The sequence below is a fragment of the Lutjanus erythropterus genome, chromosome 23 (genome assembly GCF_056507025.1).
Source record: "Lutjanus erythropterus isolate fLutEry1 chromosome 23, fLutEry1.hap2, whole genome shotgun sequence".
NCBI lineage: Eukaryota > Metazoa > Chordata > Actinopteri > Lutjaniformes > Lutjanidae > Lutjanus > Lutjanus erythropterus.
The window spans coordinates 26,525,433-26,548,936 of NC_139339.1; the positions used below are offsets into that span (position 1 = coordinate 26,525,433).

Sequence of the window (23,504 nt, forward strand, 5' to 3'; positions counted from 1 at the left end):
ACTTGTAATAGGGTTGCATTGGTGACGGGTAACATAAGCTCTATAGTCCCTCAGCTCAGCTCGGTCATGCCCCTCCATGGAAACCTGAGGTACTGGGAAGGTTCACATTCAATACTTTATTTACAGAATACAGACATTTGGCGGGGGGGGGGGGTTGCCGGCTGAGTTTCACTTCCTAGTTTTCAGGCCAGTGACGTAAATAAACATGAAAGCTGTTTTTAGTCCCTTAACACTTCCTCTGGTGATGCTTCTGGTGCAGTGGCACATCACCAGGAAACAGGAAGAGTGTTGCAAGTCATCCTTAGAGAGGATAAGAGTTTAATTATGATTTACAACATGGTGTGTTTGTGTGTGTTCTTGTTCATGTGTCCATGTTGAAGTCAATTTTAGACCCTCAGCATGAGCACAGCCTTTAGAAAGGTTTTCTTCACCAATCCTCTCCACTACAAGTTGCCAGGTTAAGTTGAAGGTCAATAAAATAACTAATTTTAATCTTAGGTCAGAGGTTAAAAGGCAATGCAGTTTATTACAACTTGGTTTCAGTTTTATGGTTTTGTTCAACATTTCTATCAGTAATAATAATGAACTCAATTTATTGTTGTGCTCAAGGAACAAGACTAAAAAGAAGTTAGATGGGCCAAGAAACATGATCAGACAGGTTGTAAACAAACCCCAGGTTAGCCAAGCAGGTGACAAAGATGAGTTGTAAAGTTATTACCCAAAACTGTCTGTCGAAAACATTCATCGCACATCTCTGTTCTGCTCTAAAGTAAGCAGGTAACATTAGCATGCCTGGCTACTAGCACTGTAAGCCATCGTCAGCCCAGTAACCAGCAATTGCTGAAATATTAATGCAGGGGTGTAAGAGTTTCAGCTGGGATATGTGTGTGAGTGGTGAGTTCACTATGTATGTTTGCTATGTACATTCACTACGTCCAATAAACAAACAAAATTAACCCTCAAAATGTCAAGAAAGGAAATATTCTTACATTAGTTTTTCTTATTAAATGGAAAAATTCAACTATACACCCACTGAATTTAACTCTCTCTTTTACTGAACTGACTTTTACCAAAGACAGGTTTAATTTACCTTGTTAACTCACTTCAGTCAAACCTGACAAAAAAACAAAACTCACCAAAACTTATTTCAACCAGTTAAATGTGAAAATATTCTGGTGTTTCCGTCCCACTTGTTCTTTGGCTCAGTGAGTGGCTCACTGATTATTTTTGAGGCAGGCAGGCAATGAAATCAGCCAAATCAAATGACAAAAATTGCCTTGAAAATAAAATAACCCGTGATGGACACAGCCAATCGCAGATATATTTTTCCAATCACCCAACAGTACTGGCCACCTACAGTAGTAACCTAAACTGTGACGGCACCCACCTGTCATGTTCATACCCTAAATTATGTATAACTGTAAAATTTATCATAGTTATGACTTACATAAAATATAATAAAAATTCACTCCTGCAAAGTTGTCATGAACGCAGAAATTAGCACAAAAGAGTTTTTCGTACCAGGCATGTTTATTTACGCTTTGAAGTTGAGTGAAGAGAGCGTGGAACCAATCAGGAGGAAATAATGGCGGCCTGACTGGCCACAGAGTTTCTCATATTACAACTAAACAGTATACTTTCTCAAAACATTCTAGGTGAGTAATTGGAAATGTAGAAACACTCTTACACATTAGGCCTGCCATAAAGAATACCCTGATTTATGGTCTGTTTTACTCTAAATTTGACCATAATTTACTAAATGAACATGAACATACCATTAAGAAATTTTTTGCTGAGTTCATAAATGAAGTGAGAAGTTTTGTCCTTTTTCCATAAGTGCACATACAGTTCGATTTGTTTTTGCAACCAGTGGTGTTGCCCCCTGCTGGTCAGTAGAAAAAATGCAGGTTTAAGGTAGTTCTGCATTGGCTTCACTTTTTAGACACAGAAGTTCCATCCACTGTTCAATATGCAGTCTGTGTTGTGAAGCCAGCCTCAAGCAGCCATTTGAAGAACTGCAGTTTTTGGCAGTTCTGCATTGGCTTCATTTTTCAGCCCCGGAAGTTGCCACTTGATTGATGCTAAAATCCACCAACGAAAAATTGTCATTTTAGCCAGCAGTATAGATGGCCAGGAATTGTCAGCAAGAAATAAGGTGCTTTGTCATAAATTTCGAGTTCAGTGTTATTACTACATAGAGGAATGATGGTCAAAACTGAAAAATAAGTTGTATTAAAACAGATTTATCCTATGGAAGGTTGGGAATGAAATCAATAAAATATTCCACACATTGCAAAACGAAGATGCATGTTTCTGTGTGTGCATGCATGTATTCACAATGGTATTTCTGGTTATTTTGCATGCATATAGCGGTGTAACTGCATCCAACTGTGGGATTTTGTGTCTGCATGTGGATGTCTGATCTCTGTCCTCTGGTCTCCCAGGGTTCGCAGGAACAGCGAGAAACTGGGGAACCCGGAGAGGCAGAGGAAACGTCTGGACAAGAAGGCGGCATCCTCGGCCAACCTCCTCACCCGCTCCCCCAGCCTGGAGAAGTGAGCCACGCTGCCATCACTCACAGCTGTCACCCCACAGTCACACAGCTCACTTTTTCCTATGCCTTCTGCAGCCGTGCATATCTCATCAAAGAGACACTTGCTGGAACACTGATGGCCCCTATGAATAATAATAAAATTCCATTGCTATGAAAACCTAGCAGTAACACAGTATGGGATTCTGAAGTGAGGGACTGATGGATAATAGGTAATATTTTTATGAAATGGTGTCATATATCTGTCTGACACAGTTGTTTTCTGTCTCCACAGTCGGGCTAAGGAGATGATCGCCAGTGCAGGTGAGTTGTCTTTAAACTTTTCTCTTTTTGTCTTCAGGGCTGAAACTGAGACTGTGTTTATCCATGTCATCGCAAATGACCAATGGATTTAACTGGCCATACACATTAGGTAATAACCACAGAATTTTGAGGCCTTTAACCTGCAGAAGAAAAACAAAATTTTTGGCAACTCTCATAACTTGTGGTTTGCTACAGAGGGTGACATGGGAGTGGATTTTCACTCCTGTCCCATTCCACTCCCAAAAAAATCTTCCTGTCCTGTCCAAGTGCCATGATTTTTATTTGGTGTTCTCACCATCCCTTTCTTAGATTTCATTGTTGGTATTTGAATTTTGGTTGCTACATTATGCATCTTCAGTTCAGAGTCCACAGATGTCATGCAGTGGTCATGGGGCTGCAACCAACCGGCAACTAGTCACCAAAGACAGGAGAGAATTAAAAAAAAAATTAGAAAGACACCTGAACAATTAACATATTCAAAATAAAGAGAGTTGCTTTTGATCATAATAGAACTGCATATTTATCCATTAAAGCTAACCTATTGTTAGTTTTGTAAGTCACTGATGTAACATAACTTAAGTAATTTAAAACTTTAAATAAGTCAGCTTTGACACGTTATGTAATGTTATGCTACGTTATGTTACATTACGTAAGTCACATGACATGCAAAACATAACTTAAGTATCTTAAAACTTTAAATTGGTCCACTTTGACATGTTATGTTATGTTACATTATGTAAGTCACGTAGTGTCCATAATATTACTTAAGTAACTTAATACTTCAAATGCGTCAACTTTGACACATTACGTTACATTACGATTATGTTATGTTACTTAAGTCACATGACATACAACACATATCTTAAGTACCTTAAAACTTTAAATGGGTAAACTTAAGACACGTTACCTTACATTGCATAAGTCATGTGGCGTATGTAACATTACTTAAGTAACTTAAAAGTTTAAATAGGTCAACTTGGTATGTATATTGACATGGTATGTTTTTTAACGTTATGCAAGTCACGTGATGTACAAAACATGAACAAAACTTGACTAACTTTAAACTTTATATAAGTCAACTTTAATATATTATGTTATGTTTGTGTGTCACATGACTTATGTAAGTATCTTAAAACTTTGAATAGATCAACTTTGATGCATTACTTCATGTTACATTATGTAAGCCATCTACTTAACATGATTTAAATAAATTGAAACTTTCCATAAGTCAACTTAATCATTCATGGTTCTCCTTTATGCAGACTCTTTATACTGCTTCTTCATAATATCTATGGCCACTGCCTAACACTAAATGTAAATATGGATCATAATAAGCTGCTGGCACAGATGACATATTGTTGTTTTTCCTGTTCTGTTCAAGTCTTGTGATGGATAGTGAAATCCTATCCCACAGGATTCCACATGAATCACATGACCCCCAGATTCTCCCCCCAAAAAACAGCAGCTAATTTCTCAATCAACCTCTTACTAAGAATGGTGGTTTCCTACAGGAACTTGCATTTTCTGCAACAACCGAAACCTTTTTTGGTTCTATCACATGAAAGATACCTGTTCCTGATGTCATTTTTAAATATGAAAAATGTGTTTGAGTTCTGAGTGGTAAGTCACAGCTCTAGAGATAAAGTCAGAATTTTGAGAGAAAAAAGGTAAAATTTGGAGACAAGCTACTTGTAAAAAAATGAAAAACAATTGAGTTCTAACTTTAAACTCAGAACTCAAACTTTTCACATGTGGCCCTAATCATCTTCCGGAAGATTAAAAGTTGATTTAAAATAAAAATAATTTTACCAATTTTATGTCTTGATGAAGTTGGCATACATATAGGTGTGTCCAATGCTGTTTTGACTGTATGGAATGGGCTACTTTTTATTTCACTGGACAGGTGAAATGGTTTTGAGTAGCTCGTGATAATGTGGGCTGCTGTTTGTTTGCTATGATGAGTAGTAGTAGCCAGTAATACATTTTTTGCAGTATCCCTGTTAAGACACACCTGCACACATACACCTTCGTATAATCCAGGTTTCCCGACACTTCGTGCAATTGTCACGTCCCTTTATCTGGAGTGCAAATCAAAAACAACACAGCAGGGGTTTTGTTTCCCAATGAATGCTGTCTGCAGTATCTAATCCTCAGAGGAGCAAATACAGGCACGCTGCTGCCTGCATGGATTTAGAAAAGCTATCGATGATCATTATCACATGTCCTGTTGTTCTTAATCTGAGACTTGTAACATGTTTTTGTCCATCCTGACTCCAGTGCTGGCGGGGCCTCAGTTGAACTGTGCTTCCATACTTGAGTCCAGGCAGCTTCTCACTGGTTCACACGGAGTCATTTGTGCAAAAATGAGTGCATTTCCCAACCAACCGCAGTTGTGGTTAGCGTAGCTTTTATGAGCGTTGGCCTTCAGTCTGCTTACTGTTAGCCCTGTTTTTAGGCCTCATTCCTACAGTACTAGAGGACGCTCTGTCTCACTCTCTCACATTGTGAAAGTGAAGCAAAAGAAGAAGCATCAGTGTTGTAGTCACGGCCATCTAAACTGAGACACAGTAATGACCAAGACCAGAGTGTATTGAGACTGAGACAAAACAGAGACAAGGCAGGGCCAGATTGAGTCAAGACCAAGTGCTGTCACATCTCTAGCGTGACTGTGGCAAGTAGTGTTTATGTCTGAAAAGGATTTGCTAACATTGATGTAACGTAACTTTACATACTTTAGCTAAATACCTTCATGTGGCTTGTCTAGCTATTGTTTGTCACAAGCAAAAACATAACATAGGTACAACTATTTGTCACGATATGCCCTGTTCCCTCAATCTCTCACAAAGTTAAGACTGCATTAGCTACGTCCTTTAATATGTTAACTAAAAATTAGGGTTGCTTGCGCATGTGTACAAAGATAGCTAATATACATAGCTAATATTCACTGAATATCTTTGGGTGAGGGGCGATGACATTATTGAGGAGTTTAGAGCAGAGACTGTATGTATAGAACAACATGAAAAATCTCCTAAAGTGAAGCTAAAGCAGGTTGATCGCCACCTGGTGGCTGGCTGCAGTATAGGTCCTAAATCCTGCCTCCTCAATTTTGATATACAGCACATGCCCCAAACTAAAACATCAAAGTACACATCAAGTACATTCTCCCCAAAGATGGTTTCTGTCATTTTAGGTAGTTCTTATCATAATGATGTTTATTCAAATGTTAATTTTTCTAATCAGTTTGGCTTTAATTAGTAATTTGATGCATAAAAAGCAGGTTTCATGCCATGATTTATAGCTCAGCTTTGCTCACGATCTAGTCAGCTGTCGGTGTGGGTGGGAACTCAAAAATGTGGCTCCAACACTAGTAACTGCTGTGTAGACTTTTGCTCCAAATGACGTCACCAGTGCAAGATGGCTCATATCTGAGATATTTTGGCTTCAGATTTGTTCAGTGGGAGGACATGGAGAAGTGTCATCCATCTTTTATTTATGTCACTGGTAAAGAGGCAGATTGCTGACATTAGCTAGCTAGTTTTGCGAGCGTCACTTAGTGAGCTGACTCAGTCATGTCAGTTATAATACAATATCTACCTAACGTTTGCTAATATTAGCTAACCTTAGTGTCCAGACCAAGTAAAGCTGTAACAGTAAAAACCTTGAGTGAAATGAACTCAGGGACGGTGTGTTTTAGTGGCTTATAAAATCAGCTTTTTATTTGTAAGAAGAAGAATGGGTTCTTTATTTCTTTCTATGAGCTCAATGGCCTCACTTTAAATTGAATTAATGCTTGCGGTTAATTTGTAGACATCGTGAAAAGTATAGTTTAAATACATTGTAATGAATGAATGGATAATTTATTACATCTGAACTACCAATCAAAATGTTATGTGTAGATGGTACAAATGGTAACGGTCAGGGAACTAATAACTGATGACAGAGGAGTGTAGGGAACTTCTCCCTGAGGGAAGCCTGCCTCGATAACTGGACATGAAACTTGAGATTGATGTCAACCTGAAAGTTACCAGCTAATTTGGAGACTATCTTTATGGCCTAACATTTCCCCCCTCCTTTCTTGAGCTGGCCATCACATTTTTATGAGTTCTTGTGAAGTTGAACAGTGCAGGGCCAGTTTGGGCCGTGGGCGCTGCCTGGAATCAAATCCCCTGTGGTTAGCCGAGCCGCCGCACCACTCCAACTCGCCTGACGGAATGATGGATGGCCAACTCTGCAGCGGAGGTTGCCAGAAAAACATTTTTTAAGCCTTCCCCTGCTCTCTTTTGCTTGGCCTCTCATTCTTTCTGGATGTCGTTACAACTATTGCTTTATTAAATTATAGTTGTGCTTGGCCTGAGTTTAGCCTTTTAGATTTCTGACAGTGGAGAGTGGCAGGAACATTTAGGGGGGCACAGGACAAATATCTCTGGAGACTGGACTATTTTTAAATACTGTTTTTGTGCCGACCTAAATGTGTCTGAGGCACTGAATATCAAAAACTCTCAGTGAAAGCTGACATCATCCGCCTGGTCACGTTTGTAATCTTATTTATTCTTTAACCAGCTTGACAGTTTTAGATTATATTTCATCTAGGTAAAGTAAGGCTGCTTGACCTTTAAGTTCAATATGGAATTATTATCCCCACCACTGCTCATTTTTATAGCAGCTGCTGACTCCTCACAGTACTTAACTGGCTGATAGGGAGCACAAGTTATCAACAACTGCTAGGCTAAAAACGAGGCTTACATTGTCTGTTGCAGGCCACATTTGGCCTATGTCATGGCTCAAAAATGTTCTAAATTAACAACAGAATGTTCTAAATCAATAATGAAATGTTCTAAATCAGTAACAAAATGTTCTAAATCAATAGCAACATGGTCTAAATTAACAACAAAATTTTAAAAATTAATGACAAAATTATCTAAATCAATAGCGAAATGTTCTAAATAAAGAACAAATTTAAAAAAGGTTCAAATGAATCAATTAATTTATTTATTTATTTTTCATAACCTCTTATGAGACACCTAGAGGGCCTTCATGGACCACACATTGGAAATCACTGTTCTAAATAAATAACATGTTCTAAATCAGTAAGAAAATGCTCTAATGAAGTGGCAAAATGTTCTAAATTAGTAACCAAAGGTTCTAAATCAATAAGGACCTGTTTTAAATAAATAACTGGCGAAGTTTGGATGTATCATCCTGTTTATTGTTTCCTCATTAAGATTATACAGTTAGGCTAGCCCAGATACCTGATTACAATACCATTACACTGTTCCATTCATCTCAAAGAAAACGGACACTACTACACAAAAACATTTAATTCAAAACTTCACAAGTCTCTGCTGGTTGCGTCTGACAGCTGTGGTGGCATTGCAGTAGGTGCTTCACTGTCCATTGCCTAGCAGGGATCTGTACTCAACTGACTTAGGGTTTTGTTATACCTCAAGTGTGGCATAGAAAATGTGTCGTTTTAATATCTGTACTGAAGCTCAGGTGTTGTGTCAGTACTAGCAAAATCAGTAGAAAAAAATGGAAACTATGCAAGTGTTGATAACCCTGTGGCCTTGTGTTCTTATCATCCTTTTCCTGAATACAGACTAAATTGGCAGATGCCATGACAGGATGAAACAGGAATGAGTTGCTCAACTTTGATTTCTCTCTTCCTGTTTCCTCACTGGTTGTTTCCTCAGGTTCATGTCTTTGAAAGTCTTCTCAAGGTGTCTGGCTGGCGTTTGTATCAGTTACTACCATTTCATGGCCAGACAGACAGACAGACAGACAGTTAGAGTCTGAGCAGTCACGTTTCAGTCTGCTCAGCCTTGCTGCTTAACTTCACCCTTCAGCCTCATAAAAGAACAGAACAACTGCCAACGTGACAGATCCAGGTTAGACGTCCCAAAAAGAAATGGAAAAGGAAAACAGAACCCAGCTTGAAATTCAAAGCTCACAGATCTATCCTGTATAAACTGGGAATAGATCCTTGGGGATTCCTAAAGTCAAAGTTAGGTCAGCTATGGCTGGAATCAGCTGTGATTTAAAGCTCAGAGGATCTTAGTGTTTATTTGTCTGGCTAACTTTGTGCTTTCATTCCCACACAGGATCCCCCGGCTCCAGAAGAGGAACCTACAGCCAAGGTAGACCTGCGATTATGTCACTTTGTATCTTTAGGTCAACAGAGCATGCTGTACTTTTCCAGCAATATCCCAGTCACTAGTGCAAGAAAGTTTTGTGTTCACTGGCAGCTGACCAGTATAACCATACTGACAGTGAATATTGGATTCAACACCTCTGTAAAACATTTTCAGTAAAAACTGAACATAATCTTCATGAAGGCAGAGTTTATTGCAGGACTGTTGTATTAGACTGCAGGTGTACCTGATAAACTGAGTGTATATCACAGATTGTTTTCTCTACTTGTTCTGCTGCTGTCAGATGGTCTAAATAATCAGTTAATGGAGCTTTAAGTTACTACTCAAATTTACTTGACACATTAATGCTCTATTCAATATTTTATAGTGGCTGTGATGGCTTAATTCTTTTACCATTGCAATTACTTATATAGGCCTTGATATTCCTCAATAATACATCAGTGACTGCCCTCTGGATTTTTTTGGTTTTCATTGATGTTTCTGTAGCATGTATGTTTTATCTCAAGCCCAACCTTACTGCTTTCCCCATTTCTGGTTTCTAGTGTGTTTTGGAGTTGGTTTGTCAGTCCCGTTACCTAGCCTGTTGTCCTCCAGGTGGTGGCTCCTAAATGCTCCACTGTGTTTACCAGCTGGTCTTTAACTGTCTGCTGTTCTGTGCTTAGTTTTTCTCTGAAAGCAGATGCCTGCTATGGCCGAAAACATCACTCTGAGAGCAGTGAGAGTGAACCACAACAGTAAAGTTGGGGGCTGAACAGCTAAACAACGAGCTAAGATTCACTATAAAGCTCTGTAAAGACAAGAGGAGCTCCAGACTCAGCTGATAATTGTCTGACCCCTTTCACATTGTCACATTGCATTCATGTCATAATTTGATACTTTCTTATGATAAAAATGCTGGTTTTAACCACTTTGAGTTTAATAAAAACAAGGCCTGTATTCAAATAATAAGGACCCTGCAGTTTTGCTAAATAAAGGGCTCGGTTACTATTTAACAATTTCTGATATAAATGAGAGTGGAAGGTGGAGAAGGACTCATTAGAGAAAATAAACAATAAAACACTTGTCGTTTTCTGCCTCTGTGTGTATTAGCACTAAATTCCTGCTCCCTCTGCTGTGTTTGTCTTCCAGGACAGTCGATCAAAATGTTCATTCGAGGCCGGCCCATAACCATGTACATCCCCTCCAACATCCAGAATTATGAAGAACTGAAGATGGAGCCGCCCTCTGAGAGGCTGGAGCTGGACTGGGTGTATCCTTGCAGAATGCCACAGCAGTGTTCAGCCTCTGGTTCATATTTACGAGGGTGATGTTACATTCACACTGTGCTGATTTCACTGTGTGCTCATCTCCGGGATTCAAGCCACACTGTCTGTTTTGGAAAGTATCTCTGTGAGAGTCAACCACAGATTCACTGTTAGCTGTCAAGTTGTGGAGGGACAGCTCACATAACTAAAGTGTCATCATTATTATTTATTCACTTTTATATTTGCAAAAATGCAGAAAATAATGCACAAAATGAAGTAATGTATTCACATGCAGTGGGTGAGCTGTTCCTGTAATGAATGAAATGGACCCATGTTTAATATGAATGCCACCTTGACCTCGTCATGCCAGCTATGGTTACCGGGGACGGGACTGTCGGGCCAACCTGTACTTCCTCCCAACGGGCGAGGCCGTGTACTTCATCGCCTGCGTGGTGGTGCTTTACCACATCAATAACCGCACACAACGCCACTACCGCAAACACACAGACTGCGTCCGCTGGTCAGTTGGAGAGAAATTTAATCAGCTGCATCCAAATATGAGATGAGATGGAAAAAGCTGCAACTAGAAATTATTTTCATTATCGATTAATCTGTCAGTCTTACTCAACATGTTTCCAGTCTGCTAAGCTAGGCTACAAAACAGGGCTCAGTTGTGGCCCACAGTTGTGGCCCACAGGTAACTAAGTGTTTAAATCAACACTAGCATGATGGGCAGGATGATACCTGATGGTGAAATCTCAAATATTTTGAAAAAGAACTTATAAAGGTTTTACACCATCAATGTCAGTACATTTTTGGACAGAACTAACATCAGCATGTCCTATCAACTTGATCCATTTATTCCTAGAGCACTGAAACTCATTAGAACCGTCTTAGCCCCAGGCTGACAAAGCTTTCACACTGGCACATTCCAAAAGGGCTTTTCACATTGCACCAGGGCTAAAAGCATTCCAGAACCTTCTTAGCCCCATTTTGCTGCCAACTTTTAGCCCTCTGTGAAGTCAATTTAAGGGGACACCCTGTAATCTTGGCTGACCCTTACTCTGACTGGCTATGACTTATTGCCTTTGTTGGTTTGGGGTGTTTGGATTGGGTAGTGTTCTGGGTTGGTTTGGGCATGAGGAGTGTGATTGGGTATGGTTAGGGTAAGAACATCAAGGTAAGCCGATCAGAGGCAGAGTATGGCAGGTCATGCCATTGTGCTCCGTAGTAGGGCCATCAAGCCCTAGTTTAAAGTTGGGCTTAGCCCACTTTGGAAATTGGAATGTGCTGGGACTGTGCCAGTGAGAAATCTTTCTTAACATGGACCTAACAGCTCCCATTAGCCTGGGGCTAAGAAGGTCCTAACAATTGCTTTTAGCCCTGGGCTAAGTGTGATGTGAATCATATAGTCCTGGTCTTAGCTAACAATGTGTGTGTGAAAGGGGACTAAGTTATCCTAGGGTTAACTCCTAAACCAGTGCTAAAAATATATGCAGTGTGAAAAGCGCTAAAGTTGGATAATGCCAATTTTAGGCCAGGACTCTGTGGCCTTAATCCGGAGCAGGTTTAGCCCTGCAGACATTTAACTCCGAGCTAGTAGAGGTGCAGTTTGAGCCGTGCAGCCCTGGGCTTAGCTTAATATTGGTTTATCAATGTGTGTGATAATGGGTTAATTTATCCAAGGTGCCAACTCTTAGTCCAGGACTAAGAATATCCTTGGGCTAAGAATATATAGTGTGAAAATCCCTATTTATAACCTATTTACTGATAATTGTTGGTGTGTTAAAAACATTTTTTTTCATAAAAACCACCCTAGAACTTGTACTATATTACCTGTGACATGCAAATTGATGGCATTTGTGAGTCATGGTAATCTAAAAATAATGTTATATGGCATGCTTGTCTTAGACTTGTATTGACTTTACCATAAGCCTGTAAATGAAGGGCGTGGAAATCAAAAGCAAAAATAGTCCTGGGTTCAAAGGGTTCAAACTTTTTATAACCCTGTAAAATCTATTACGACACACTCAAATCCATTTAAAACATATTTAAACCATTACAGTTCATTAGAACCTGTCAAAACATTTTAAAGTCCATTTAACCTTGTTAAGAACTATCAACATGCTAGCAACCAAAACGCTAAAGGCAAATAAAGAGATTTATTTTCTGCATAACCCAACTCTGAACTCAACCCAGGTGTTCATATGGCTGCTGGAGGCGGTGCAGTATTTACGGTGTGTGCAGAGATTTGAAGGGACGATCAGCGCGCTGGCATGTTACCACCTGCCTTTAAACCACTCTGACCACAAAACTGTACAAAACACCACTCAGCTCAAACAATATCTGTGATATGATGGCTCTTTTGACAGCGGAGATAAAAAAAAAAAAGGTAACGAGTTCATATCAGGTCTCAGAGACTGGGGAGTTTCCTTCTCCTTCATGTCTGCCATCATGTACTGTGTTATAAGCCTCAGCTGAGCCCAAATACCATTTACTCAGCTTCCAGTGGACTGTATGGAAACTCAGTGCTTGTGTGTCCCAACAAATCACACTAGATAGGTCAAGTCAATCAAGACATTAAGACTTATTTTAAATATTTCATATACACACAGTATGAGTGTTCTGATTGAAAGAATGTAAAGGACTAGATGTGCCAGATTTAACTAGTGCACATAAAATTAGTTTTTTCTTTTGGAGCAGAAGCATTGGTACCATAGGGAAGTTGGATATAGTTTCTGGCTTGGACACCTCAGCATTACCGTGGTTTTTGGCCTAAATACGTGGGACTTGTAATGGATATGTGCCTCGTTGATACATAGAAAAATAAAAGCAATGGGAGGTTCTGTGAAATGACAGATATATGACTTTACCCCCAATATAGTTTCCAAATGCGTACAGTATATTCTTGAAATAATGTGGAACTTACTCTGGTATCCAAATGGCACAAAAGGGCTTTGGAATAAGCTACAGTAGAATTGTTCCTACAGTGCAGTTCGTATTTATTTTGGCAGTGACAGCCCTTTTATTTCTTTAGTGGTGTACCCCAGCACTTTGGATTTAAAACAATTACTATTAAGGTTAAAGTCCTCACTTTTGGCTTTAAAAGGTCAGTCCACCCAGAAGTCAAGAATACATATTTTTCCTCTGGCCTGTTGTGTTATTTATCCATTTAACTCAACAGCAATGCCTCTTTCCAGAAATCATGACTCGGTTACTCAACATAATCCACAGACCTTGTTCTGCTAACGATACAGCTCAGCTGAATAGGACGCCATTAATCTTTAAATCCAGTGTTTAGGGCAGTGTAGCCAAATAGTTCAAGCGAGACACAACCACAGGATAAAACAAATAAGTTTTAAAAATCCAACAGTATTGTAAATGCCGTTTTATCTCACGTAGGTAGTGAAAAGAATTCTCCATTTACATATTGCAGTGTATTTAATGGCTGCACAGCAGTACATTATTACAACCTCCTCCATCATCGCCATGTTTGTTGTTGTCAGAAGCTTTTGGCTCTTCTTCTGCTTCGCTCTAACTTTTAACTTTGAACGTAGTGATGGTTATATCGTTTGAACTGAGTATTTTTGTATGGGAAGGGAGAAAAAATGAGCCTTAATATTATGCAAACTATACTTTGTTGAAAGCAAGGTAGTATCTGCTTATTACTATGGTAATAAAATGGAATTATGTAATTAGTACCGCTTTGTTATCAACTGTTATCCTACTATTACCATATTATTAATGAGCTGTAATGTAAAGTTCTGTCTTTTGTTTTAATGTTACTTTTGCTCCCCTACAACTGGGGCAACTATGTGTAAAAATGTCTACAGTTCAATTACTGATTGGACGTAAACACCCTCAAATTAAAGCAGAGGATCAGCACTTTAACCTCGTAGTCTTTGCTTTGTTTCAAATTCAGAGCACTGAAGTACATAGCCAAGACAAACAAAACATTTCTCACTTTCCAAATACGTTAACGGACTGCACTTTATTTGACCAGTAAATACACTTGTCATTTTGCCATGCTGGGCATAATAACGTACGGGACATGTTACAACTGGCCAGTATATTTGTATAGATTTTCTTTGTGTCATTGAGTTCAATTATTTTTGTTCTTCCTGCAGTCTCACCCTCCATCCTGACAAGGTGAGAGTGGCATCTGGCCAGACAGCAGGGGTGGATAAAGATGGCAAGGTGACTACTGCCGTCATACCATTCTGATGCACTTTGACTGTAGTCCTCAAGAAAAATGTTTTTTTTTTTACATCTTTAAATGATATACATGTTATTTCTACTGACTGATGCACTGAGTATTAATGCATTAGGTGTAAGCCACTGACTGAGAGTGAGACATCACACTGGTGACCTTAGTAACAGCCCCAACCATCATGCAGATGTATATATTATTTTGCTCTATTATTTTTGTTTTTTGAGAAATAATTTGAGCTCAAAACAACAGGTAGTTAACTAGTTAAAGTGTCTGCTGAGGATATATCTAAGTTCAGTTTGTTTGCGTATGTTAGCCCCTGCAGCCTTGTGTTCATATCTGGGACTCCACCACCCTGGTCACCCTGCAGCAGATCGGCCTGGGAACCTTCCAGAGGGGAGTGGGATCGGTTGCCTTTTCCTTTGCTGTGAGTTGATTATAAAATAACATACGGTTATACTCAAATAGTTATGTACAAGTGATTTACCTAAACTGCAGTGAGACCCAGGCCTTTATTTGAAACAGGCTTGTATTTCCTGCCCCCCCAGCTAATGGCCTGGCCTTAAAAATTTCAGTTGTTGAATGTTTCCACAACAGAATCATGTCCTATTCACCACTCTGTTGTAATTAATTTCTCATTTCCATTGACATATTGTTTTTCATTTATATTTATACCCAGTCACATCCAATCTGCAATCAATGAAACTAAACCCATCCTGTACAGATGTCTCACTGAAAAACTTAACACCTTGCCTTTCCTGGAAGGCTTTTATTGTGAAAAAAAAGATGGTATCTTAACATAGACCAAAAAATAGCAAAGTAAGAAGTGACTGGAAATAATAAGTGAATGACACCAGTATTTGAGTCAAAAACTTTGACAGGTCTGAAATGTACTGCTTCTGTTGAAGTTCCCACATTTTTCGACTGGCCTTAATTTACTGATATTGTTTGCAGGACTCTGGAGCGTTCCTGTGTGTGATCGATGACTCTAATGAACACATGCTGTCAGTATGGGACTGCAACAAGGGAACCAAGCATGCAGAGGTCAAGGTAAAGAGCAGTCAAAGTCAGATCAGGTGGAAATGAACCTGAATATGTACGTGAATACTGCTAAAGAAAGTGAAAAAAAGGTATTTTGGAGTTAATGGTTATGTGTAGGTGATTGCGTGCTAACATGTCTGGTATAAAAACTTAACTTTGTTGACTTTAGCTGGGCTTAACATGTCCTGGACATTAGATATGTTCCAGTTTTTCAAAATGGCAGCATAGTAAAAAGAAATGGATATATTGGATATAATGATATAAGCATCAATGAGTATTTCTTGAGTTGTTCTGACACCATGCATGTCGAAAAATGCCAACAAATCAAGCAACAGCGAATGCACCTTGAGCTTGCCTAATCTCCCATTAGCTGCTTATTAGTTAGCAGTTACTAGCAAGACTTGTTCCTGCCCTTTGTCAACCAACTCCAGAAATTACAGACAATATTTTAAAAGTCGTTGATGAAAAGCTGAATTCTCTTTCCAAGACAGTGCAGGCTTCAGGCCTTTTAGCTGCAAAACTTTGCAAAAGGAACCAGTGAGGCTTAGGAAAGAATTTCAGGAGTGGAGGGGGCTTCTGATCAAGCTCACCTGCAGATCCAAGCACTAGAGCACTGGTTCCCAACCTGGGGTCTGGGCACCCCTTAGGGGGGCCCAAAAAGTCACAGGGGGTCCCTGAGACTTACTCTGCTCTGAGGTTATCAAAATTGGATTTGCATGTTAACTAAAATCGCCATTTATACAAAGTTCTGTATACAAGACTATCAAAAAATTAAAAAATAAATGCCATGCTGTTTAGTGGGTCACACCTCTCAGTATCTGTGGTAATGAGTCATTAAGCAAGGATGAGTGTTTCTAACCCTCTGCTGTTGGGTTGAAACAAGGAAAGAGACATTTACCTTTGGTAAAGGCTCTAAGATGGAATGGAAACAAGTATAATTTATGTTCATTTTTGCCTATAGCTTTGTAATGCATCATTCATTCTTTTGGTGTGTGTATTTGTGTGCGTGCTGGGTAGGATGGATACAAGTAGGAGGGGCTCCAAGGAAAAAAGGATGGGGAAACACTGCACTACAGAATAGGGTTGGGTACCAAATTTGGTATTTGTAAGCGTACAGACCAAATTTCAGCGGTACAATCGAGTACCAGTTCACATCTGGGTGAGAGAGCGTAATAGAGAGTATAGAGAAAAAGAGAAAGAGCGAGCGTTAAGATGAGCAACAGCTTATACAAGTCACACTTAGTCAGTAATAATGAGCCGAAAGCGGTTGCAAGTGTGGTTAAACTTTTCAAAACTAGACAGAGACAACACTCGCTGTGAGATTTGTAATGTGAAATTGAAAGCTGGTGAGGTTAACACTTCTAACAAACGCAGTATACATTTCACCTAAAAGCGAAAGAATGCACCGCTTTCATAGCCTCAAAGCTAAATCCCCCACAGCAGCTGCAGCTAACGTTAGCATGGCTGCAGCCAGCGCATAAACAGTGCAGCTTAACCCTGCTCTAAATAAATAACACAATATTTGAAATAAATAACGCTGAAATGGAGTTTTGACTTATTTTTTACAACAGAAATTGCATTTGTTTTTACAGAGAGAGTAAGCTACAGGAAAAAAGGTGATATTGGTTACTGGTACCAAATTCTTGGTACCGGTATCAGTGCCTTATCAGTTCAAGTGTGAATGGTACCCAAGTCTGATCAAGAAGGAGATGCAAAGCATGGCTGAACACATTGATGACCTCGAAAACACAGGCAGGAGGAAAAATATACATGTTATCGTGTTGGCAGAAGGTGTGGAAGATACACTGCCAACAAACTATTCTGAAAGCTGGCTACCTGATTTTCTTCACATAGAAATTAAGGCTTCCCTCCCGATACATGTTACATGTTACCTAAACTTTGTGTATCAGCCAATACTGAGTATACAGTACTACTAATCCTGCGTGGATGAGTTATGATTGCTATCTTTGTTCTGTGGTGTCGCTCAGGTTACAAAAAAATGGCGTATAGGGTGCTGCTGGGAAGGAACATGCTGCTCCCAACTTGGGGCTAATAAATTACCTGGTATTGAATCAGTACATAGACTTGTGTACTTGCCGATATCCGATCCAGCATTTTAGACTATTTCTGAGGCATTTTCGATACTGGTATCAGCCTTGGAACAACCCTAATGACAAGTGTTGTCAAACATATTGATAATGAATATTTGAAGTACTTTCAGTACTCATTTTTCACTGTATCAATATTTGGCTGTAACTGATTATTTTCATTGTTGATTAATTATTTTCTGCATTAATCGATTAACTGATCCTGTTATAATCTTATCCAATCATGTTTGGACCTATTTTTTAAGTGCCTTGAAAATGAAGCGCTGAAAAAGAGAAAAAAACAATGTAACAAGACAAAAAAGATGTAACGATGAAAAACAACCAAAGACTTATGACGAAAAAGATGTTACAAGAAAAAACATCCAAAAAGATGTAAAAAGACATAATGAAAAAGACGAAAAGTGAAGTAACAAGACGAAAAACAACATAAAAGATGCAATGATGAAAAAGAGGCCCTAAAAAAGAGCAACGTGACAAGACAAGAAAGGTGTAAAAAGATGAAAAACAACAAAAGAAGAAGAAGGCATGAGAGACAAAACGCGCTGTAACATATGTAAAAAGATGTAACAATGAAAAAAACAAAAAACAGTGTAACAACATTAAAAACAACGTAACAAGACGAAAATCAACGTAAAAGATGTAACAAAATGCAACCAAGAGAGGCACTAGATGAAAAACAACTAAACTGACAACAAAAAAGACATTACAAGGCGAAAAACATAAAAAGAAATGAAACAAATGATGTAACACGATGAAAAATGATGTAAAAAGATGTAACAAGACGGATTGATGAAAAAGACAAAAAAGGATGTAATGACAGAAAGACAACATAACAAGATGGAACAAGATGAAAAACAATGTAGCAAGTCAAGGAAGATGTAACAAGACAAAAAACAAACAAGACATAACAAGAAGAAAGGGCGTTAAAAGGCCAAACATTACATAACAAGAGATGAAAAACAATGTAACAGATCTAACAAGATGTGACATTGAAAGAGGACATGGAGATGTACATCTACAGTATCTCACAAAAGTGAGTACACCCCTCACATTTCCACAGATATTTAATTATATCTTTTCATGGGACAACACTGAAGAAATGACACTCCTCAGTGTACAGCTTGTATAACAGTGTAAATTTACTGTCCCCTCAAAATAACTCAACACACAGCCACTAATGTCTAAACCGCTGGCAACAAAAGTGAGTACACCCCTGGGTGAAAATGTCAAAATTGGGCCCAAAGTGTTAATACTTTTGTGTGGCCACCATTATTTTCCAGCACTGCCTTAACCCTCTTGGGCGTGGAGTTCACCAGAGCTTCACAGGTTGTTACTGGAATCCTCTTTCACTCCTCCATGATGACATCACGGGGCTGGTGGATGTTAGAGACCTTGCGCTCCTCCACCATCCGTTTGAAGATGCCCCACAGATGCTCAATAGGGTTTAGGTCTGGAGACATGCTTGGCCAGTCCATCACCTTTACCCTCAGCTTCTTTAGCAAGGCAGTGGTCGTCTTGGAAGTGTGTTTGGGGTCATTATCATGTTGGAATACTGTCCTGCGGCCCAGTTTCTGAAGGGAGCGGCTCATGCTCTGCTTCAGTATGTCACAGTTCATGTTGACATTCATGGTTCCCTCACTGAACTGTAGCTCCCCAGTGCCGGCTACACTCATGTAGCCCCAGACCATGACACTCCCACCACCATGCTTGACTGTAGGCAAGACACACTTGTCTTTGTACTCCTCACCTGGTTGCCGCCACACACGCTTGACACCATCTAAACCAAATAAGTTTATCTTGGTCTCATCAGACCACAGGACATGGTTCCAGTAATCCATGTCCTTAGTGTGCTTGTCTTTAGCAAACTGCGAGCTTTCATGTGCATCATCTTTAGAAGAGGCTTCCTTCTGGGATGACAGCCATGCAGACCAATATGATGCAGTGTGTGGCGTATGGTCTGAGCACTGACAGGCTGACACCCCACCCCTTCAACCTCTGCAGCAATGCTGGCAGCACTCATATGTCTATTTTCCAAAGACAACGTCTGGATATGATGCTGAGCACGTGCACTCAGTTTCTTTGTTGGACCTGTTTTTCAGGTCTTCCCTGTTACGATTATTTTCATTATTGATTAATTGGTTTATCATTTTCTTGATTAATTGATTAGTAGGTCTATAAAATGTCAGAAAATGTTGATGGTGATCTATTTGTCATTTTACAGAACAGGGTGGTACGATAAAACTTGTTGTAGCCACTTCATGCTACAGACACAGAACATATGAGCAACAAACCACCTTTTTCCCCAAACTGTTGGACTGTTAACAGGTTTTTTTTTTACAGCTCTCACTGCTCAGGGCGACAAGGTTTCATGTTATCATCAGTCACTAACCCTCACAGAAACAATGAAATCCTTCAGCTGAAGTTAAAGTGTGAGAGTGAGCCAGGCAGCAGTCATGTGAGCACTGACAGACAGGCAGCCAGATGCCCAGCGTGGCTTTATGCTCAGTGTGTAGATGCTTTTCATAAAGGAGGTCTGTTTGCAGAGATTAAGGGGGGAAAGATGGCGGCGGTGTCTCTGCTATGCTTTTATGGGCTTTTATCCCAAAACGCCTCAACTTCCCTGAGAGCAATTTCAGCCCGGCTGTCATGGCAACAGTGTAAATATTTTATACGGTGAATTTGTCCGGCTGTGTGTATGCATGTGTGTGCGTGTTCTCTACCGCTGCAGTGGGGATGTATAGATGGCTGTTTGAACTTGAAGAGTTTAATGGGCTCGTGCAGAACTTGTGTTTAGTGTAACGTAGCGTCCAGTGTACAGGCTCAGCTCAGTGCGGACAGGCCAACACTGACCCACACTGTACAAACATACGAGTTCATCCAACAGGAACAAGATAATTATACCCCCCTCCCCTCTCCACACCAGTGGAAGAGTCCATATGCCACTGTACCGCCCGGGCATGAATGGAGCTTTTTGTGGAGAAATGATGCTTCTGTACTTTCTGTACATACTGTACACTCCTCACCCAGGACCTGCCAATGACACTGTTTGTACACTTATCTCAAAAAAAAAAAAACTGCATAGTTCTCTTCGGGTTTCTTTAGAAAGAGTGCACAAATTTAATGTGAAGCTTATCAAGCTTTTTTTTTTTTTTTTACGGAAAAAATAAAGCCAAACCACCTTAAAACACAAAAATCTGATGTTATCACCTTATCACATGACTAAACAAATGCCTAACTCTGGCTGTCATCTGGAGCTGAACAGGTAGTAAACAGTGGGCTTATCAGAGCTTTTTGCTGCCTGCTGCTGCTGGAAAGGAGGCTGAGTTTGAGTTTGTGGGGCATCAAACCAAAACGGTGAGCTAAAAGAGGCTAAAAAGCTCCATTAAAGGTTGTGTAAAGCAACAGTAAATATGTGTTTGTGAGATTGTAACACGACAGAAAATTGTAATACTAACCACCCAGACAAATTTGAATGATTGAAAAAAACAGTATATAAAATAAGGTCTGAAATCGTAGGTCCACTCCACTGTCTCAGCGTCAAGCACCACTATGACCTGAAAACAACCTGAACCTGAACACCAACACTCCGTCAAGCAGCTTTACTGGACATGTCCAGACATGTTTGAGTGACCAGAGCCAGAGGACAGTGATGGGATATTTTTTTTATTTCTTCTGTGTCAGGTTGTTGGAACTGAAGTGAGCTGAAGTGAACTGCTGGGCTGATTTGGACTAAGGGAATCGGTGAATGGTATATGTTTGTTAACTGCCTGTTATGGAAGGTGAAGGGAGGGGGAGATGGCGTCATTCGTGTGTCAGATTCGTGGGGCTTATATAGTGTTGGGGGACCATGGGTCTGGCACGTCACCGGGCCATATTTCAGGTCCACCCAAAAAATCCTGAACACAGAAATCAGGATCAACAGTTTAATGGTCAAACTCCACAATTCAGTTCTACGTAGTTTTCAGTCTGCAACTATTTTCTAACATATATAATAGAGGAGTTGCAGAGTTGCATTGTACCTCTTGAACGGTTTCTTACAATAAGTATGAAAGCCCTGAGAGGCAAGTAACAAAGAAAATCATGCATTTTCTAATATAACATAAGTCTGATCTAAATAAGTTTCTCTCCTGTGTTTATGACTTAAAAATCTGTTGATGATGCTTAATTTAACTTCTGCCCTGATGACATCCATGACCGGAGACATGTTATATCTCAGGAATGCCTTGACAGAATTTCTTTGAACTTGGCACAAAATGTCCACTTAGACTCAGAGATGAACTGATTAGAATTGGGAGAAACTTAAGTGCACCACAACTCAATGTTAAACTTCACCTGGAGGAAAACATTAATGCTTTTAGTCCCATTTAGAACATAAAATAACACTTTGAAAGTAACTTTGAAAAACATAACAAAACACCTGTTTTACTGATGGAAAGAAAGGAACTTTTAAGGATTATCCTGGCAAAACCATGCCACAAACACTGATGAGGAAACAATTTAGATCAGTCTCATAAAACAGATTTTTTCTCACTTGTCCCAGTGTGGCTGTCAAAGATGGATGAAGTGCACTTAAAGCCACATTAATCAATATTTGTATGAACAATGAACAGTGTGTGAAATAATAATAACAATACAATGATGAAGTGAACGGAGTCGATCATACTGAAGCAATGATCAGACAAAGAATTATCATTTTTTTAGTCTCTTTTATCTCATTGTTTTGGATTTTATGGTCCAAACCTTGAGCGTTTCGGTTCAGTCATCAGCCCCATTTCCAGCTGCTGCAGCTGGCAGCTGTTTTCAATGAACAAGCTCTGAGAAACCCACTGCACACAAACACCACTCCAAATCAATGCCAGTGTTTCTCCATATCCAATACATGAAAATAAATAGGCAACTGTTTGGTAACATGTGAGCCGTGTCGACTTTACTTCACTGCAATATGTTAGGCATGTGTTTAATGTCTGCGTTTTACAACAACAACAACAACATGTTCTGTGGAAATCTGTGGCACTCGGTGTCAACTTCTCCTGTCTAAAGAGGGTATGTAGTAGTCTCTTTTATTTAGAGCTGCAAAAACAAAACTGAGTTGATGAATTGATTATTTCCTGTTTCCAGGTTCTTAAATGTGAGGATTTGCTGCTTTTCTTTGACATGTATGACAGTAAATCAGGAGTCTTTGGATTTTGGACTTTTGGTTTGACAATAGTTACCTTGTAAGGCAGCTGCAGTCACAAGATTTCTCCGTTTACGTCTGCACCAAAAATGGTGCATCCAATCAGTGTCCTGGGAGGGACTACTGGCAGCAGCGGTCGCAGTGTCCATGGAAGTGTTGATCTGATTGGTTTAAGTTAGCCTGTGTCAAATATGATAGACAGATGGTTTGTCCAATCATCTGTCAGGTGTTTTTTTTCAAAGTGCCTGCCCTTTTCCAGATGATTTTCTAAGGATGACTTCCCAAATGGTTTTTTGTCAGCTTGAAGATGTTTCTTTGAGCTCTGAGAAACAGTTATCACATTTTTTGGTATCTTATAGACTAATTTCTTAATCGTGAAAATCATCAGGTTAATCAATAATGAAAACAATGTTAGTTGTTAGTTGCAGCCCTAATAAGACTTTTGCAGAGTTTCACACGAGTGTAGTTTCTCCTACGTGTTTAGAAGGGGAGGGATGGTCCTTTAACTCTGTAATTGTGCTAAACAGGTGTTTGTGTGTGTTGTTGTGTTTTCAGAGTACCAACGAGGCTGTGTTTGCTGTGGAGTTTAACCCCAGCGACAGCACCAACATCATCACCTGCGGGAAATCCCACGTCTACTTCTGGACGCTCAGCACAGGACAGTTTACCAAGAAACAAGGCATATTTGGAGTAAGACACACTTCAGTTTATCTTTCTTTATC

The 23,504-nt window shown here is 39.6% G+C and overlaps 1 protein-coding gene across 3 annotated transcripts in view; it reads left to right on the forward strand.

Annotated features, from left to right (window-relative positions):
• Positions 1–23,504, forward strand: part of eml3 (EMAP like 3) — a 74,883-nt gene that overhangs the window by 40,672 nt on the left and 10,707 nt on the right. For all 3 annotated transcript variants that reach the window (XM_084711605.1, XM_084711607.1, XM_084711606.1), the window contains 9 exons: positions 2,445–2,555; positions 2,826–2,854; positions 8,953–8,988; positions 10,132–10,252; positions 10,618–10,767; positions 14,375–14,444; positions 14,774–14,884; positions 15,412–15,507; positions 23,338–23,472. In XM_084711605.1, coding sequence (XP_084567731.1) covers positions 2,445–2,555; positions 2,826–2,854; positions 8,953–8,988; positions 10,132–10,252; positions 10,618–10,767; positions 14,375–14,444; positions 14,774–14,884; positions 15,412–15,507; positions 23,338–23,472 — 859 coding nt within the window. The remainder of the gene's footprint in view (positions 1–2,444; positions 2,556–2,825; positions 2,855–8,952; positions 8,989–10,131; positions 10,253–10,617; positions 10,768–14,374; positions 14,445–14,773; positions 14,885–15,411; positions 15,508–23,337; positions 23,473–23,504) is intronic.